At 41.0% G+C, this 21,327-nt stretch overlaps 1 protein-coding gene across 3 annotated transcripts in view; it reads right to left on the bottom strand.

The window, feature by feature from the left end:
- quo (quattro) overlaps nt 1-21,327 on the bottom strand; it is a 31,494-nt gene that overhangs the window by 8,554 nt on the left and 1,613 nt on the right. For 2 of the 3 annotated variants that reach the window (XM_061785455.1, XM_061785457.1), the window contains exons 2-10: nt 11,986-12,090; nt 6,445-6,642; nt 4,744-6,265; nt 3,303-3,500; nt 3,028-3,148; nt 1,745-1,838; nt 1,055-1,141; nt 858-974; nt 17-115 (exon numbers count right to left, since the gene is read on the bottom strand). In XM_061785455.1, coding sequence (XP_061641439.1) covers nt 17-115; nt 858-974; nt 1,055-1,141; nt 1,745-1,838; nt 3,028-3,148; nt 3,303-3,500; nt 4,744-6,265; nt 6,445-6,642; nt 11,986-12,003 — 2,454 coding nt within the window. In that variant the 5' untranslated portion in view covers nt 12,004-12,090. The remainder of the gene's footprint in view (nt 1-16; nt 116-857; nt 975-1,054; nt 1,142-1,744; nt 1,839-3,027; nt 3,149-3,302; nt 3,501-4,743; nt 6,266-6,444; nt 6,643-11,985; nt 12,091-21,327) is intronic. The other variant, XM_061785456.1, reaches the window with a different exon arrangement.

Genomic DNA, 21,327 nt, shown 5'->3' with positions numbered 1-21,327 from the left:
TTGTATTTATTTTTACCAGGGCTGTGTCCATGACGTTGCTCTCATTCACTTTAGTAATAGCCCTCTGCAACAAACTGTCAGCCTCTTGCAGGTCAGTTATGAAAGAAACCAGTTTCTGAAATGGAATACAACTAAGCTTTAATGGAACATAACAGTAACTGTCTGAAGCAACCACAGACAGCACCATTCCAAAATGCCGATTTGTACTTTGTTGACTAATTCTTTAGAGGAAGGCTCAGGCTCACCCACCTTCGTGAAACTGAAAGCTACTTCTTGGGTACTGATAAATGCAAAGGACTACCAGTTTGACAACAAACAACACATTTGCAATAGTTATTTGGGTGTAAATCAGCGAACCATCGTTGCACACAATAGCTTGTCTCCGCAAATGCCACGGTTTGGTCATACTGAACTTTGAACTATGCTAGTTTATTTTATATTATTTCCAAATTAACACCAATGCAAGTGTTATTTAAAAAAGAAGAGCAATGAAAAGAGTTTGGTGCACCTCACTCGTAAGTTGTGCTATTTTTAAAATTATTATTTATTTATTTTTACAATGGCAGCACAAAAAAGATGACCATCTTGGGGAGATATTTTTAGAACAGACCTACTGGCTACTCATGTGGTCCTAGGGGGCTACCTGGTGCACACAGGCTCACATACTGATTGACGTCACATACTGTACTGTACTTATAGTAAAAGCACCTGGACATCTTTCCTCACATAACTTATGTAATAAAACATACATCATTAAGACTCTTGTATGGACTCTCCCCTTGTGAAGTACAAGTCTAGGTCGTCATTCGGACATCTCTGCATGATAACGCGGACGACTGTGGAATTGTTTGTATTACCTGATGGAACTGCAGCCAATCCGTATGGCTGTAGCTAAAGGTTCCTCCCAGCTCAGAGGTCAACTGGGAAGCATCCACTGTCTTGTAGAGGGCCTTCATAGACATCACCAAGTCCATCTAATGGAAAGCAACAAGATTGTGCAAACAGGCACAGGAATTTTGATCTCTTCTCTGTGACTGTCTTTGATATTTCTTACCTGCAGACCTGGCTGCTTTTCAGGGCGTGGACATGTGTCTTTGTCCACCAGCATGATTATACTGTGAACAGCATGAAGTGCTTGCTCCTGTTGTGCACAGAAAAAGACTAAACATTTGAGCACAACCACTCACCAGTATGTTAATGTAGTTTGTGTTTGCTTAGCTGAGCTTATAAAACAATATAAGAAAAAATAATAGTGAGAAACACATTGAAACAGCTCGTGTTTGGTTCCTTGTTACCTTGAACCTTAATTATTTAGCATACCAAGACAATGTAATGCAATTCAAATTTCAAATTTTTGGCACTCCCTCTGACCTAAATAAAAAAAATGTTCTTCTGGATGAAGGGGCAACAATTCATACACTCATGTCATGAATTATTTTAGAAAATGTTCCCAGAAGATTGGAAACTGTTATGGCTGCCAGGGGGCAGGTGCCAAATTCTCAGAACTTTCTGTCCATAAAATGAGGCTGTCGCCCCCGGGTGCATGCGTTATCTTGAGTGTTTCCTAACCACTGCTGCGACATGACATTAGTGTGAATCATTAGAACCGTCACGAGAAAATTATATATATATACTGTTAGATCTTCCACTTTTCAATCTGTTCACAACCCGAATGAAGACAAGCGGTACAGAGAATGAATGGATGGATGAATGTGTCTATCTATATTATTATTATTATTTTAACCTGCGCCATGAGCAGCGCTTTGTAGAGGTGAGGCGGAGGAGCTTTCTTCCTGGCATCGATGATCAAAGTCATTCCCAGCTCTCGTACATCTTTCCTATAAAAAAAAAAAAAAACAATGAGTCACATTAGGACATATTCAAACATGTCCTCTTTATCACAACGGTGTTCGTGAGAGAGCAGCTTCTCACCAAATGGCATTTCCAGTATTTTTATATAACTCCCCCTCTCACTGTTTCAGTCAGACATCCTCACACGTTCATGCTTTCACACACCCATCATAATGGCCTGGTCTTGAGTTAGTTGAGCCTACGTCCGCCGTGTGTGTTAATTCTAGCAGGGGACTACACACCAGACAGTTGGCAGTCAGTCTTGCTACATACTCTTGAGCTATGGCTTTTTAAAGAAGAGAGGCGTGCTATCACACAAGTTCAATTGGTTTCTTGAACTGCAAAGACTGTGAGCGTCAGTGTAAACATAAAACACTGTTGTATTGTCATCAGTAGAGAGTAAGTGGTAGACAGAGTTCAACGCAGGCCGCTGTTACTGCCAGTTGACCCTAAAGAGCTACTGATAAGATATGTAGCATGTGCAGTTTGAAGCGATTGCACTGTTGATGATATTTTGGATGATGAGTCAAGGTCCGCACTGGCACTATATTAGATGATTGCATTCGACTTCCCTCTCGTGGTCATAACAGTTATTACACAACCACCACATTGGAGTTTCCCAGTCCTGTACACTACTGCAGTACACTACTGGGGAACTTTATAAATAAAATCTGAATATTAAGCCATAAACATCAAAATAGTGATAATTTATAGGCTTCTCCTACATATTTGAACTTATCACTTCACCAAACAGTTTTTGACCCTTAAAGGCCAGCGTGTGTTTAGACAGATCTAATTGGGAGAACAAATAAACAGAATGGGCTTGACTGTTTGTATTGTACTTTGACAATCCTCTCTTGTCAAAGTACAATAGGGGGCAGCGACGATGCACGTGCCATCGCAGTGCATTCCTTACATACTAACAGGCCTGTTGGACATCAAAATAAAATAATATATTTTGTAGTCCCCCGCAAAAAGCGAATCATACTTTGTCTGCTTTTCCTGGTTAGAAGATGTTAAGAAATAATAATATGTGTTATAATTACTATCTACTATCACCGGTTCTAAGCCGCTGGTTTTTTTTTTAGGTCTCATCGAGAGTCATAGTGGTCTATTAAGACCAATTTCAATAAATCTGGCCTATTTTAGTTCACACTATAATACTGTGCACAGTACCTGGGTATGGAGTGGAGATAGAGCAGTAACTCGCAGAGATTCTGTGCTGATAAAGGAGGTGTGGTCCACTCCTTGTCACAGAGAATCTCCACCACTGCCCGACCAGTCTTGTCCCGACTGCCTGCAGGTGAGCAAATAGAAATATGATTAATGCCAACATAAACGCCCTTTAAGGATAATTGACAAGGTTAATGTTGGCCTTCATAAATACTGTCTGTCATTTATGAGAACCAATTGATCTCTACTGTAATGGCTCAAATATTAAGGCAAAGTACCCGGTAAACAAATGATAGCCAGTTCAAGCAAGCCACTGATGCTTCTGAGAGTGGACTTCAGACTTTGAAAAGACTGAGGCAGCATAAAACTGACAGAGGCGGGCTGAGAGGAAGATTTGTCTTCTGTCTTTGAGTTCTGGAGGCTCAGCGGAAGTCCATCTGAAGTGGAGGGCGTTTCACTTCCACTGGGTTGGGAATCTGTCAGTAAACATAAGTGTGTATTTTTACACCACCACACTAGTAATAATAAAGCCACAATTTTACAACCATCCATACATTTTCTGTTCACGGTCACGGCAGGATCAGGGACCTAAACCAGCGAACGGCTCTGCCCTGGAAGGGTTGACAGTTAATCATACGACAATTGTAAATGGGGATTTTACTACTACTACTGCTACTACTAGTACCACTGACCATCCGTCCATCTCTTGATTTTCTAGACTTCTCCTCAATAGATTTGTAGGTGAGCTGCAGCCTATCCCTGCAGGCTTGGAAATTATAGGGAACATAAAGGCAAACAACCACTCACACTCACATGTACACCTACGTACAGTTTAGAGTCTTCTATTAACCTAACACACATGTTTTTGGAATGTGTGAGGAAATCCACAAAAGCCCGGGGGGAAACATGCAAACTCCACACAGGAAGGCCACTACCACTACTAGTAATAATACTTTCATAGACAAAAGGATACTTAACACATTTTCAGTGGGTGACAAGGAATTGATTCCATGTGAATAACTACACTATAAACCTTTGCACTTTTATACTATTTACATCATAGGTGATAACCCTTGATAGCCTTCTTTAAACAACTCCAGACACCTGCATAGCTGTGTGTAAAGCTTTACAAATGTGCACATGCTTGTTGTAACTAAACACTGCAGTGGCCCAGCTACTAAGCTAGCCTTTGATTTACAAAATCTTAATTGGTCTCTCCTCGAAGCCAACAAAGGCTTGTCTGTGCTTTCAGCCTTTGCTACTTTAATAGCCCGTGACATGCATATCGGCGGTCAAAGATCTGGGCATGCATCCACTCGAGGCGCAAGGGATCGTGTATGGCAGTGGGTGCGCAGGACACAGAATGGTTCTGCTGGCATGCTCTAATGTCCGTCTGCACAGTAAATTACAGCGCATCAATGCATCAGAACCTCCCCATTTAAATGGGGCACAGCAGGCTATTTCCTGTAATCACATTGATGCAAATGCAGCCATATTATAAAAAAAAAAAAAAAAAAATGAGAGAGAATCTACTGAGGATACTTTGACTATCAAAGTACCATTACGAACAGCCTTTATTATGTGTGACTTTCAGTGAAGCATGCAATATAATGGTACTATTTGAAAATGTTCCAGAGCCTTTCCACTATTTCAAAACATATCCTGCGAGACCATTAATGGCAACATTTAAAAAGGGGACTTTTCATTTGGACGTCTTACCTTTTTTGTAGGATTTCAGTCTTTCCACCTTTGGAGTCACTTGATGTGGTAGTTCAGCTTTCTTGTACTGCATCACACTGCTAACTGTCTCGGGGCAAATATCACTGTGGCTCCTGTTGTTGTGTTTATAGAAAAGTGGACTACCTTTAGGAGTGTCAGAGACAGTTGACAGAGACCTCGACTTGGATTTGTGTTTCCCTGATGATTTCATGACATCCACGTTCTGGTGTGGCTTCTTGTCCCAATCATCAGATGTGTTTAAAGGTAGCTCAGGTTGCGCCATGTGCTCAGACTGAGAAAGAAATTTGATTTGAACTTTATGACTGTAACTTAAGCCAGGTGTTGATGTCAAAATAACGGGTGATTCCTTCAGAATGTCCTCTGATTTCGGGCTTGTGGGGATGTTTTTGTGACTGCAGCCAAATATTTGTGTTGTTGGCTCACAGCAGTGTCTGTATTGGCAGAATTCCTGGCCTGACATGGGTGTATTACAGTGGTTACAAAACTGTCCAAGTTCATTGTTTTGGTCCAAATCTTCAGAAAGGCTGACCTCTTCTAGAGCTGCAAGAAGGTCAACGCTACCTTTTTCGAAAGGGACAGGGTTTGTCAGCGCTGCCAGATAAGAGTCCCTGTACCTGCACTTGTACCTGATGTCTTCTTCTGAGTGGTTCTCCCCCAGCTTTCCCTGGCTGCATGGCATACAAGGATCTTCTGCATACTGAAGAGTCCGTCCGCAAAAAACACTGCTCGCCAGCGGCGCAGATGGAGGTGGTCTGACAGGTTTGATCAAGACTGCATTTGGTGCATTTGAATGGCTTCCATGTTTCATCACAAATTCCTTCCCTTTTGCAACATCCACCAAGTCAACATAATCACCTTCAATTTCTGGATAGTTGCGGCTGTCCCAAGTATTAGGGGACACCCAACCCACAGGTTTGATTAGAGGTTTAGAATAGGATCTGGGGATTCTTTTATAATGTTCTAATCTGACAAGTTTGGAAGAACAGTCCACAGGTCTTAGAGATGATGACATCCTATCTTTTAATGGAAGAACCCGTGCCTCCAATGGGAGAGTGGATGCTCCATAAGTGCACGGAACTGACATTAGCTTTGGCTCAGGAGGAACTTGCTGATGAGCGGTCATAAACTTTGGCTTGTCCAAAAACTCTGGGATGGCCACCTCTGCCCATGGCAACTTGATTACTCCTTGGTCAGTGCAAAGTAAGCAGCGAGACAGAGGAGTCCCGTGTCGTCCGTCATTGATTTCGTGCAGCCAGTCTTCAGTGAAGATGCACGGGTACGAAGTCTCAGGGATCGGAGTCTCCTCCACTTCGCGACATCCGGCTTCCAAAAGACTTTTTAGGACAATACGAGCTGCCTGATCACCAAAAGGTTCCACCTGGAGATAAAAGTCTCCAGGACGCAGCAGCAAAGGGTTCACGTGTGCTAACTGGACCACTGTTTTGTCATGGAGGCAGAGAGGCCAGCCCTCACAGCGGAAAACCACATCCGAGTATCCAGCCTGGAAATGTAAAAGCAGAGTTAGATGTAGCCTTTTTTGTTATGCTACTATGATGTTACATAAGAGCATCTTCGTGTCTTGTTTGATGAGCATGGAAACTTGTCTTTGATTGGCTCAGGAAAGTACATTTAACTTGTTGTGATGGGATAAAATGATAAGAAGGTCGAGATATTACTTACACACGCAGCTTGTTGTACACTTTCCAGCAGGTGTTTGGAAGGGATGAGGAAATCCAGTAGGCACTGCAAGGCATCGCCATGGTAACGTTCATCGATGGTGCGAAAGAGCTGGCTGAGTACGATGGGCGCTGTGGCTTCAAAAGGAGGGTAGAGGGCTGAAAGGGCACTCTGAATGGACGAGTCCAGAGATTCTGGGTTCTGCACAACAACAAGAAATGATTGAGCTCAATAACTGTCCCCATTTTAAGAGACAGGTCACAAGTGGGGCTGTGGTTTTCATTTATTTGACTTCCATGTAGGCATTGTGGGTTCAGTTCAGTTCGGGTGGAGAGTAAATTAATAAATATCAAACGGGAACCCGAAATTAATATACTGTGAACTGCAACATGAAAAACTGGAACAATCGCATCCAAGTAACCTAGTTCTAAGTAAATACATGTAAGAACAAAATGAGCCAAATCAATCACATTTTATAACTATATCTGGAGAAGATTAAATCTGAGCATTTTTGCGGCTTGTTTCTGGTTTCATTTCATGGTCTTTGAATAAGTCCTAGAACCAGCTGGACATCTTTGGAAGTCCTGCAGAACACATTAACAGACATTAATAATCTGCATACAACGATCGCTACATAATACTGATGGTCAATTTAATCTCAAATATCTTGAAATTAATTAGCAAAGTTTGTTTATAACACACATTTTGTAAGGTTAAAATTTAAAACACTTTAAAATGTACCACTTCATCCATTGACTTCCATTGACACACAAACTCACAACCATGGGCAATTTAAAGTTATCAATTAACCTAACATCATGTTTCTGGAATCTGGGAGGAAGTCAGACAACACAGAGAAAATGCACGCAAGCACCGGGAATACAACACAGGAATGCTTGAATTAAGATTTCTAATCTTTCAAAGCTGAGAATTTTTACATCTTGCAATGACACTAAGTAAAAGTTTAGTTTAAAATCATTAGAGTTCATCATCTACGTATCATGATTGTCTGTAGGAAACCTCATCAAGCTCATCCAATAAGCCATTTTCACATCTCACATTTATTATTGTAATTGTGCAATCAACATCAGGCAGCATTGTTGGGGTAGTAGCACGTCTCCCTCACATTTGAGATGTTCTGGGTTCAAAATGCCCACGCAGGTTTGGAGTTTGCATGTAAATGTACATATGAATAGTTGTACAGGGTTTTCTCTGCCCCTTGCTCAAAGTCTGCTAGGATAGGTTCCAACTCACGCATTTGACCGAAATGAGGACCTGTGCTAGAGAAAAAGGATGGATACAGATGTACTGGATACTGTGATTCACATCGTCAAGTTTTTAAATGTAAACACACAACACCACAGCAAATGCAGTGATTGCCTTTGTTCAAATTTGATGTGAGCATGAAAACAACAATTGATGATAGGGTTAAAATTCATGACTGGCACATCGTCAGGATCTGTAAAGGTCTTAACTACTGATGGCGGCATGTCTACTATTCATACGATCAGTTCACAGTGCCCTGCTGTGTTAATCTCTCAGGCCCACAAAGCCTGTTTTCAGCCCCTTCCTCATTTAGGCTGACGGCCACACCAGGACCAGGGCCTGACCCAGAGTAAACACACTGCTGCAGCTTCAAAGACCTCACACTGGTTAGGCTGGGACTGATGCTGGTGTGACCGTGTTGAACATTCGTGGCACGCTGGGAACTGAGGTCATAGCTGTTTTTCATTGAATGGTTGTGCAAAGTATTTGATTTTGCTTAAATATGCTATGCATTTGTCAAATTAACCACGTTTGATCTGTCAGGGTATTGCTTGTAGACAGTGCATGTGCTAAGTAGAAAAGAATGTTTCCTTCTATGTGTGCACATCTGTAACAATAGATTATCTAAAGGAGAGAAAAATACCTCCGAGTCTGGCTCATGAGCAATAATGCATCACAGATGTTTTTGACTATACTGTATGTATGTGAGCCTGATGTCACAGCTATTAAAACATATCACTGGGAACTGGCTTAAGATATTTCATTTTCAATTGTAGAATTCAATTGCTTCAAAGTTTGCTTTGGCACATCTTGTCTTACCGGTGTAAATTAATGTATCGTATCAGCAATGATTCATGCATGCTTCAAAGTGCAATCAATTCTCTACTGCAGTACACTTTTGATAAATTGTTGCCATTGCATTCTAGAAAGCACTTCGGTTAAGTTGAGCTCATATATGCTCAATACAGAAAGGTAAAAAAAAAAAAAAATTTGGGTCGGGTTGTTCTTCAAACAAAGACATTTAAAACCTGACATGTTTCAGCCTGAGTGGACCTTTGTGTGTGGTTGAGCTAGTGAAATTCACATGAGTAAGAGAGCATCACTAGAGAGATTTACTGAGCATTAGCTTTTCTAGAACCAGGTCACACGGTCCAAGCAGCCAAGGGAGTTGCCTTGTTTTGTTTGAAATCCTTAATTAAGGACCAGAACTTAACATTTCACATAAAGTGTGTGGCGCATTTGAAATGTTAAAAATCATATCATATGGCGGCACGGTGGACGACTGGTTAGAGCGTCAGCCTCACAGTTCGGAGGACCCGGGTTCAATCCCCGGCCCCGCCTGTGTGGAGTTTGCATGTTCTCCCCGTGCCTGAGTGGGTTTTCTCCGGGCACTCCGGTTTCCTCCCACATCCCAAAAACATGCATTAATTGGAGACTCTAAATTGCCCATAGGCATGACTGTGAGTGTGAATGGTTGTTTGTTTCGATGTGCCCTGCGATTGGCTGGCAACCAGTTCAGGGTGTACCCCGCCTCCTGCCCGATGACAGCTGGGATAGGCTCCAGCACCCCCGCGACCCGAGTGAGGAGAAGCGGCTCAGAAAATGGATGGATGGATGGAAAATCATATCATCACAATGACAACATAGGGGATATGAAACATGAGACTTACTGCCAATTCAATCAAACCAATACATAACTATTAAAACAAATGTTGTTCTGGTTACCAGTTAGTGAGCCTTTGTAGTTTTTTTTTTTTTCCTGCATAGGATACTTTTTTTTTTTTTTTTTTAACAGTTAAACCGACATAATCTGTGTTATATACTCAACTAAACTCAACTTTATTTAATAGAGCACTTAAATAACAACCCCACTTTTTGGTTGCAGTAATAAACACACCACCACAACTTTATGAAGTTCATGTATGTGGGGGTGGAGGGGACATGTATTGCATGCTTCTTCACACAACAGACATACAGTATATACCTGTATGAATTATATTCATGTATGAATTATATATGTATGTTATGTCCAGTGGCATTTTTATGTCTATTTTAGGGGGGCTTCAGTGTATCAGTCACCATTTCCTCAACATTTTCAACATGTTGACCATAACCAAGAATGACAAGTCTTCACTTTTTACAGGTGAGCTGAGTAGCTTGGCAAATGACTCCTTTCCAAAACATTTGGCCAATCACAGCCAAGTAGGAAACAACTACTGGCTGGCATGCACAATAACATCAGATAATATAAACCAGAGGTCACTAATTGGCGGACTGCGGTCCAGGTCCAGACACAGAAGCAGTCCCATACGGACCCATACCATAGCTAAAAAAGAAAGGTTATGATTCACGACATACAGGGTGCTTCTATTTTAAGCTGTGCAACATTGCAGGCTTTACGGTATTGACGAACTTTACCGACCAATCACATGTGAGTTCAGCCTCCCATCAGCCAATCAAATCTGCATCTCAGGTGGCAGTCACCACAATCACTGACTGTGCGCAGGCCAGACAAGGATGAGGAGAAACATAGGAAGGGAGAGAGAAACAGACAGCGTGGAAGTTGAGAAAAAGATGGAGAAAGATCATAAAATGACTGAGAAAGCAAGAGAACATTGAGAACAATAGACATAAAATAAAAATAAAATAGAATAGCCTCAGTCATTTTTATTCAGACTTCTCAGTCGGAAGTTCCCACTGGGAGCCCTTATTAAGTGCATATATGTGAAATGCCATTATGAAACACACATAAAGGTTTTGAAAAAATATAACCTCTAAAACAGTTCAGTTGTTAAGATTTGTTAAAATATGTAAAATTGTTTGAGACGTCTCTGTTGTATCAGGATGCTCATGAGAAAAAAAGGGGAAACTCAAACTTGTTTTTGTTTATTTTTCTGTAGTTACGCACTTTATGTGAGCACGTATAATTTAACTTTTTATTTACATGCTCTTAGTTGGAAACACAGCCCTACCTTTGTTTATTAAATGAGAGAACATTACACCGTGTCATTCGTTTGACTTTGGTGTGGGTTCAGTCCCCAATCATTGACAGTGTGAATGTGAGTGTGAATGGTTGTCTGTGTCTATACTGTAAGTGCCCTGCGACTGACTGGCGACCAGTTCAGGGTGTAGTCCGCCTTTCGCCCGAAGTCAGCTGGGATAGGCTCCAGCACCCCGTGACCCTAAACAGGATAAGCGGTATTGAGAATGGATGGATGAATATTACACAGTTGTGCTCATAAGTTTGATTACCCTGGGCAGAATTTGTAACGTGTCATTCTTTAAAGAAAAGATGAAGGATTAAGTGAAACACATTTAATTAGATTTTTAATGGGATTTATATTCAACTATAAGGCATTTTTAAAAAAGCACAGTAATTAAGCAAAACACAACAATAAAGAAAATAATTCGGTCCTTGTTCAGTTATACTTACTATGCAAAAATAATATATATATATATATATATATATATACACACACACACACACACACACACACACACACAGAGGCTGAAATAAGTATTTAACATGTCACTATTTTTCTCACTAAATATATTTTCAAAGGTGCTATTGACATGAAATTTTCACCAGATGTTGGGAACAGCCCAAGTAATCCATCCATACAAAGAAAGTAGAACAAATAAGATCAGAAATTATGCTGTGTGTAATACTGTGAAATGACACAGGGAAAAAGTATTCAACACATGATGAAAGGGAGGTGCAAAAAGGCATGGAAAGCCAAGACAACACCTAAAATCTATCACCAATCCAGCCCCTTGTCAGTGCCAATGAATATCAGGTGGTTCAGTCCTAATTGATGGCCTACAAAAACGTCCCATTGCCAAGGTGTGAGTCAAGACACTTTTAGTATAGTAGAAAAAAAATTAATGAATATTTCTGGTCAAAATGCCAACAAATAGAGGTGTCAGAGCGCCCACAACGCATGAGTACCAGATGTTATAGGACTGTGGAGTCCAATACCTGTAGAAAAAAACAAATACAAATGTGACCGCCCCCCACCCCCTTTTTTTTTAAATTAGTATAGTATAAAGACCATGGAAATGTCCAGCAATCATACCGCTCGGGAAGGAGACAGGTTCTGTTATTCTCGTATTTAGCAAATATAAATTATTTTGGTCATCCTAACTGACCTAAAACAGGAAAAGTTTAGTCTGATTTCATGTCAGACAGTGAGAAAAAAAAAAAAAGTTTCTTTTTATATAGTTTGTGTAAACTTCTGCTTTCAACTGTATACTGTGTTACGTTAATCAGTGTTGTACCTGAACGAGTTCATTCATCTTCCCTTCCGCTTATCCTCACTAGGGTCGCGGGCGTGCTGGAGCCATCCCAGCTATCTCCGGGCGAGAGGCAGGGTACACCCTGAACTGGTCGGCAGCCAATCGCAGGGCACATAGAAACAAACAACCATTCACACTCACATTAACACCTACGGGCATTTTAGAGTCTCCAATGAACCTACCATGCAAGTTTTTGGGATGTGGGAGGAATCCGGAGTACCCGGAGAAAACCCACGCAGACATGGGGAGAACATGCTCTACACAGGCGGGGCCGGGATTTGAACCCCGGTCCTCAGAACTGTGAGGCAGATGTGCTAACCAGTGAATGAACAAAAAAATCATGAAGTAGTTCAGATTTTGTGCGAGCGTGAATTGAATTTAGTTCATTTTTGCCTGATGAACATAATTGAGAACGTGCTCATTCTGGGAACAAAGAACGGTTTTCGGACGAAAGTTCATTTTCATTCAAGAGTGGCACGTTTTTTGAGGGACTTACAGAACAAAGAAGAACAATGAACTAATTCATTTTTGGAATGGTGAACTCAGTTCAAAATTTTCAATTGTCAACTATGTACTGAACTAGTTCATTTTTGGAACAGTGAAAAGACCTTTGAAGTACTCCTCGTAGAAAATAAACTTTTCCAACACTGACATTAATGTGCTTGAGCACATACTCTATATTGGGTATATGTGTCCTCCTTGGATGTATTTTTTTTTTTTTATTTCCTGTATCCACTATTGCTGCTGACACGATGCAAATTTCCCCATTGTGGCACAAATTAATGTTATCTTATCATCCATTGGACTTCTTTCTCAGCCTTTATCTTGCTTGCACCGAGTGCAAGGATTGGTGAGCTGATGGTCACATTCCACACCCGCCTCCTCTCTGCCCACTATTGCCCATGTTGCATGTGATTTAGCTCGAAACAAGGGATTCGGTCTGCAGCAAAGGTCATTGTGTATCCTGATTTGACATGCTGGTGTGGACAATTATTTGCAGTACAGGTTCCTGTTCTCTTTGTCTTGTCTGCCATTTAAGGCCCCCCTTGGAGCTATTGCAGCCTTTGTCTTTCCATGTTGCCTCTGGCTTTGTGTCAAATAAGCAGATTATAAACAAGTAGTCAAGATTTGTACTGCAGTCTCTCTCTGCCATTAGCCATAAAGAAGACAAAGGTTAGAGAAGGTAAACTAGCTAAACTGTGATTGTAGAGAATAACTAAATAGACACAAGCTCTGGTGACTTACAACACATTTGCAGATGTCATCATGTCCCTCCGCCAAAAATCTGAAAAGAAAGTGACCTCCAGGCCAACATTAGTTAGCAACACAAGCATTGTGTTGTATCCTGCATGTATGGACAAGCCAATACATCCAAGGGCCATATATGAAAACAACAGCAACTCAGCCTTGACGACAGACAGCACGGCAACAAAGTGCTGATTGGATTTGACGTGTTTGCTAAATAGACACGGACTCACATGATGTCAAAAAAAGGAGAAGAAAATGCTATGTCAAGAAAGTTGTCAGTCAGACCAGGGATGTTACCAGGGCTTGAGGGGCCCTTGGTAAATGCCACTTTGGGTCCTACAACTCCATGCAAATTGAAAAGAACATGTTCTAGGGCCCCTGCCCTGTCAGTCATGGGCCCTTCGAATTGTCATCATTGTTTCTGCTGCTTCCATGATTCAGGTGCAGTTACACGACAACATGTTGAACTGAAAAGTTTCTTGTTTATTGTTTATATAACATTATCAAAAAGTTTCCTTGTTCACATAGACCTGCAAAAATACTTTAATATGAATACTTGGCCAGAGTTGTCTCATTTTTGCATTAGATTTACACAACATGCTTCAGTGACACGTTTTTGTTTGTGCGCTGTGTGTGTGCGTGTGTGTCCGTATGTGTGTGTCCGTATGTGTGTGTGAGTTCTGATACACGTGATGACACGGTTAAGAGTTAGTTGTGGTTTTTTTTCTACCTATAACAAAACAATTCAGGTGTTTAGACTGTACCACTGTCCTCTGTTTGAGTTGGATTGAGAGAAGTTAGTTGTTGTGTCATGTACAACCCCAATTCCAATGAAGTTGGGACGTTGTGTTAAACATAAATAAAAACAGAATACAATGATTTGCAAATCATGTTCGATCTATATTTATTTGAATACACTACAAATACAAGATATTTAATGTTCAAACTAATAAACTTAATTGTTTTTAGCAAATAAGCATTAACTTAGAATTTTATGGCTGCCAACATGTTCCAAAAAAGCTGGGACAGGGTCATGTTTACCACTGTGTTACATCACCTTTTCTTTTAACAACATTCAATAAACGTTTGGGAAGTGAGGACACTAATTGTTGAAGCTTTGTAGGTGGGATTCTTTCCCATTCTTGCTTGATGTACAGCTTCAGCTGTTCAACAGTCCGGGGTCTCCGTTGTCGTATTTTACACTTCATAATGCGCCACACATTTTCAAAGGGAGACAGGTCTGGACTGCAGGCAAGCCAGTCTAGTACCTGCACTCTTTTACTTGAAAGCCACGCTGTTGTAACACATGCAGAATGTGGTTTGGCATTGTCTTGCTGAAATAAGCAGGGCCGTCTATGAAAAAGACTTTGCTTGGATGGCAGCATATGTTTCTCCAAAACCTGTATGTACCTTTCAGCATTAATGGTGCCTTCACAGATGTGTAAGTGACCCATGCCATTGGCACTAACACAGCCCCGTACCATCAGAGATGCTGGCTTTTGAACTTTGCGTCCATAACAGTCTATATGGTTCTTTTCCTCTTTGGCCCGGTGGACACGACGTCCACAATATCCTAAAACTATTTGAAATGTGGACTCGTCGGACCACAGAACACTTTTCCACTTTGCGTCAGTCCATCTTAGATGAACCCGGGCCCAGAGAAGCCGGCGGTGTCTCTGGGTCCTGTTGATAATTGGCTTTTGCTTTGCATAGTAGAGTTTCAAGTTGCACTTACGGATGTAGCGCCGAACTGTATTTACTGACATTGGTTTTCTGAAGTGGTCCTGAGCCCATGTGGTGATATCCTTTACACATTTATGTCACTTTTTGATGAGGGATCGAAGGTCACGGGCATTCAATGTTGGTTTTCGGCCTTGCCGCTTACATGCAGTGATTTCTCCAGATTCTCTGAACCTTTTGATGATATGGACCGTAGATGATGAAATCCCTAAATTCCTTGCAATTGTACGTTGAGGAACATTGTCCTTAAACTGTTCGACAATTTTCTCACGCACTTGATCACAAAGAGGTGATCCTCGCCCCATCTTTGCTTGTGAATGACTGCGCAATTCAGGGAAGCTCCTTTTACACCCAATCATGGCACCCACCTGTTCCCAATTAGCCTGTTCACCTGTGGGATAAAATTCTAAGTTAATGATTATTTGCTAAAAACAATAAAGTTTATCCGCTCGAACATTAAATATCTTGTCTTTGTAGTGTATTCAATTAAAGATAGGTTGAACATGATTTGCAAATCATTGTATTCTGTTTTCATTTATGTTTAACACAACGTCCCAACTTCATTGGAATTGGGGTTGTATATGTGATAATATTAAAGCCAAGGTGCTACTGAATACTGTAACTTACTGATTGGCATAGGTGTTTACCGTCAACCCTCAATCTCCAAACCACCTAAACCACCCCTAAACCATCCTAGAATCGCTCCTGAACCCTATTTTCCTATTGTCGCCAAGTCGTAACCCACTTTTACGGAAGTTAAGAACATCGGAGAACATCAGAAGTAGTACACTTTATACCGATCGGATCGGCCTGATGGGCTTTGGCCGATAATAAGCATTTTATGCTGATCGGCTGATTGCTCATGGCAGACTAATGTGCCACGGCACACTGGTTGGGAATCACTGGATTTGAGAAGATACTCAGTATACAGTACAGAAGTATATACAGTAAATGGAAAAAGTAATTCAAATAGGCACATTGCTCCATCTTGTGATCAGATCGGTGATCGGTTATCGTTTTTTAAAACTCGCTGATGGGCGATTGGCCCCAAAAATCCTGATCGAGTAAAGCCTAAAAACATAGCCTTTGAAAACATATACAGGAAGTTCTCGAGTTGTAATCGACCTACGATGTTTCGACTTTACGACGCCCGTGCCTCGTCCGCCATTTTGTCCCGGCACCATAGTGTTTCTGCTTAGCTAGTGCATAGTGCTTGTCTGTGTTTGTGCAGCGGGAGTATCTTTGCCTTTTTTCACACTCTCTCGGCAGTAATGGTAAGTACAGCATCTTATTTTTTAAAAAATGTATTTTAGTTTCTTTATACGGGTTATCTTTATATATATCTTTATCTCTTTATAAGTGTTAGCCTTTCCTGCTACGGTCACCTGACCGTGGTCGAGAGACGCAGGGGTTAACTCCCTTTTCTCGATGCACAGCTGAGCTGGGTGGCGGCAACAATAAAGGCACGAAGCACCGATTTGCTGCTTTAATGGCTTTATTAGCTCCTCTTCACATTCAACGTCAACGGGTCCTCCGCTAATCGCTACTCTTCCCCGGTCGCCGTCACTACACTTTTGCTACTATACACACTCGCACCTGCGCGCACTCCTTCCTCCTTCACAGTCCCGTCTCACTCACACATCGACGCACACGCCCACACACACTGAGCTTGCTGTCACAATCACGTGGGACAATACCCGTAACAGAAGTATTTCGCCGTAAATTTCGACTTTAACGGTGAAATCCGAATTACGTGGAATTTCGTGTTACGTCGCCATCGTAGGAACGGAACTCGTTCGTAAATCGAGGACTTCCTGTACATCACATTTTTAAACATAACTACATGTCTACGTGTTCAAAGTGCCTTTCAGAGCACCTTATTAAGAAATTGAGGATTAACATGACAACTGTATGCACAAATACCAGTATCTTGGCACTGTTGTCTTCTTTTTAGAAAGGTGCAACATAGTTTGTCTTATTTTTAAGAAGTAAATCAGAATCATCAGAATTCAGAATCAGAATCATAATCATCTTTATTTGCCAAGTATGTCCAAAACACACAAGGAATTTGTCTCCGGTAGTTGGAGCCGCTCTAGTACAACAGACAGTCAATTTACAGAACACTTTGGAGACATAAAGACATTGACAAAAAACAATTGTGCAAAAAGATGCAGAGTCCTCTAGCACTTAAAGCAGTTCGAATTACTAATATCGCAATAGTCCGGTGCAATGACCATTGTGCAAAGGGCGCTGGGACTTCAAGGAGTGTATGCGGTTTAAAGTGACGAGTAGTGCGATAATCTGGGACAATGGTTGTGCAAATGTTACGGATACTCCTCAATCAGTGTGCAAATGGAGCAGATGCTACTCTGGCATGAGTGGCCAGTATATGTAAATAGTGCAGCATGGCGAGACAACTACAGCGAGTGCACGAGTAATACATAATTGGCCCCACAGAAATGTGACAACAAACTCAAGTCAAAAAATTGCCAGCTTGTTGTAATGGAATTATAGGTTAGCTGTTTAAGAAGTTGATTGCAAGAGGGAAGAAGCTGTTGGAATGTCTACTAGTTCTAGTTTGCATTGATCGGTAGCGCCTACCTGAGGGAAGGAGCTGGAAGAGCTGGTGACCGGGGTGGGGAGGGTCCGAGAGGATTTTGCACGCCCTTGTCTTAGTTCTGGCAGCGTGCAAGTCCTCAAGGGTGGGTAGGGGGGTACCGACAATCCTTTCAGCAGTTTTGATTGTCCGTAGCAGTCGGAGTTTGTCCTTTTTTGTAGCAGCACCAAACCAGATCGTTAGAACAAAGTTCTAACAGTCTGTATTGCCTCCTATTGCAGCTGGAAGTTGTGTTTACAACCCAAGTAATGTTTCTGACGCAAGCCTGTCAAAAATATATATTTTTTCCAAATCAAAGGCAAGTCCAGGATACACGCTCTGCTCCTACGGCATGACTGTAACCCGAATTTGTATGCAAGTCAGAACGCGCCTTGGTCTTTCACTAACCCATGCTAGCACAGTATAGCTATAGTTACAGTAACTGTATGAAAAACACTTCTAGGCCAAAAATATGCAACTATCCGATGAAACACAGTAAATACGGCATTAACTGAGCGTACCTTCTTGTACCATGTGAAAAAGTATTCTTACACCATCAAATTTCTGATATTGTATAGATATGGTATACATCCACTACTCGTATAATATACTTTATTTGTAAATATGAGTTTGAAATGTACCGGTACTCGCAAATGCTCTCACTGAACTCTTCCCATGCATGTCCTGACTCCTTTTCTTCAATCATTTTCGAAAACTTCCACTTTAAGATATGTTTTGAAGTGTCTATAATCTCAGTCTGCAAACTGTTGCTGTGTAAACAAGTAACACCGTTTTTTTGTATTTTCAGTAACAACAGAGCAGCAGTGATAATCCTATACAATCAATCATGTTGTTTTAGCCCACCCCACATAACCATATAAACATGGAACCGGGACCTCCATGTTACTCTGCCTCCTCCACTTTTTCTTTCTCCGAGTGGAAGGGAGTCTCAGTTGTCTTTGTGTGTGATCCATTCTCGTAAACATAAGGAGACAGACACTCCATTCGGAGATGACATCTTAAGTCCTTTTAACAGAAAAAGCCCATCCAGGACGAAGTGCCTACATTGCTTCTGTTCTCGTGGATGCCAAAAATTAAGCAAATTCCTTTCTTTCACAAGGTATGGTTGGGATTATTAGTTATTTATTTTCTACTTATAGGGTGCAGTGTGTAACAAGGAGAGGTTGCACAAATGCATACGCATGCCTCGACATCGATGAGCTAAGATTTAAATTCACAAACTCAGCATGACTTAGTAAACGCCAAACATTTATTACTTAGAAGTATGACAATATTGCTGCACTACACACTCTTATTAATATTTACATTTCACCATTCTGTAGGACAAGTAAACATGTTTGCATGTATTCTACAAATATGGAAAATCACAACACTCCTGCTAGTTATTCTTGAATTAAGTAAAAACTGAGATGGCAAGCATAGCGAACTATAGAAACTCAATTGGTGCAATTCAGTCAGTCTAGCAGCATTTAACAAAATTTCCTAAAGCCATGAAGTGTAAATTAACTTCTAAGCCACTGTCGTAAATGTACATTCACAAAACTGACAAATACATGTTCATAAATTCAAATAGCCAAGCCAGGGAATGTACTTATATGTACTTTATATTCAGACTACACAGAAATCAACAAAAAAATATTCAGACGACACAAAAATCTAAATTGGAACAGTTAGCAGAAAGTCAGTGATCAGAGGCACTTTCACTTTCTCCTTATTACAAGCCAATGTACCATGAAGCTTATTATCAGGTTGCTACATACTTTTGTTTAAAAGTTAAGTTACAAGGGCCACAATGTGCAAGAAGCAGAAGAAAACCTCATGAAATCCATTAATATATGACACAAGGAATTTTCAAGCATTTGTGTTTAAAAGGAGATCACATCTGGTCTATTCCTGGACTATAGAAAGATTTAAATGGTGTAGCCCCCCCCCCCCCCCCCAAAAAAAAAACAAACAACAACAAAGAAATGTGTGCATTTGTTTAACATGTTGAATAAAATGTAACTGAGATGAATGCTGATCAGTTGTGCTGGGATGCTTTTACTCAGATGACCAAACCCAATGGAAGACCGTGTACTGTATTGTAAGGAACAAGTGTGAACAGATTGAACCCTTTAGTAAAATGTCACATCAGTAAATAAGTGCGTAGTGTAGTAAGGGACCACATTGTCACTGCACCTACTGGAAGTGAAAATGCAAGAAAATAAACAATGTGATCCAATAATAAAATGAAGAATTGGGTTCAGGAAAGGGAGTCCAGTTCAACTCCTCTATCACCTTGCTCAACTAGTTTTGTATGAACCAGAAACAAAGGATTACAAAATTGTACTGGTGAGCCAATGTACTGTAATACTGTTTGTTTCAAAACAATCTTTAAACATTGGGGGGAGGGCCCACTATTAGAAATCCAGTTGCAACACACATCTTCTTTTCACTCAGCAATGGTTCTGTTTTGAAAACACACCCCACGGCACTTGACCCACTTTTGTGAAACAGAGACAAGAAACACAGTCAAACGATTGGCCACAGCTCCGAGATGTGTTTTCTCTTCTGATTATAACAATTGAAGAAAACTGAATCGGCTCATTCAGTTATGTGAGGTACATTTTTCAAGTTCGAGCAGATGTTTTTCATAGATCTGTCAGTAGGAATTTGGCAAAAATCAAAATGGCCAGGAAGTATAATTTTGCTTCCAGAGGGAGCTCAGATAATTTCAAGTGAAGAAGTGATGACGAGTTATTGGCAAGGAAGTGAGCTACTGATGGCCTTTACTTGGCCACTCACAGAAATGAACACAAATGAAGAAGGCATACATACTGGACTACATAAGAAGCGTGTGTGCTTAATAAAAGTGTCATTCACTGACCATTGGTTTAGTAGAGTTAGAAGTAAGGCCGAATGTATTTGTTCTCTGTCTTTTTTGTTGTTGTATATGTATGAATTTCTGAAAATGATAGAAAGCAACAAAATACTCTAAGAAGTGTTATTATATTCACCATTGTTCTTCACATTTGTTAGACATTAACAATGGTGTAGTTTGCATGTTCTCCCCGTGCCTGCGTGGGTTTTCTCCGGGCACTCCGGTTTCCTCCCACATCCCAAAAACATGCATGGTAGGTTAATTGAGAACTCTAAATTGCCCGTAGGTGTGCATGTGAGTGGGACTGGTTGTTTGTTTATATGTGCCCTGCGATTGGCTGGCAACCAGTTCCGGGTGTACCCCGATGATAGCTGGGATAGGCTCCAGCACGCCCGCGACCCTAGTGAGGAGAAGCTTGCTCAGAAAATGGATGGATGGTTGGATGGATGGTTGCTGTACAAAACATTTCACACTTTGTAAGAAGAATGTACACCAACAAACTAAAGGTACATTTTTCTACCATGGAAAGAGTGTCTTGGTCATTGGGATGGGGGTTGTGGGGGGTCTTAAATGTGGGGTGGTCAGCATAAATCATCAGCCCCTACAAACAGTCCTGGCTGGTAAAACCGGTGCGACAGTATGTAAAGTGCAGTGACAGCAACCATTCACAAAACAAACCACCACTTTATTAAATAACCTCTCTCAAGCTATAATTTAACCGGCTTCCTTGGACAGATGTCACGCTTGCCATATTAGGAAAGCTAAATATAGTTTAGCTATAGGCAAGGAGATTATGGCACTGCCATCTTGATATTCATCTGTACAACCAGTTATCAATGTCCTGTATATGGTAATGTAC

The sequence above is a fragment of the Phyllopteryx taeniolatus genome, chromosome 9 (assembly GCF_024500385.1).
Source record: "Phyllopteryx taeniolatus isolate TA_2022b chromosome 9, UOR_Ptae_1.2, whole genome shotgun sequence".
In the NCBI taxonomy this organism is placed as follows: Eukaryota; Metazoa; Chordata; class Actinopteri; order Syngnathiformes; family Syngnathidae; genus Phyllopteryx; species Phyllopteryx taeniolatus.
This window is presented reverse-complemented; position numbering and strand designations above follow the sequence as displayed.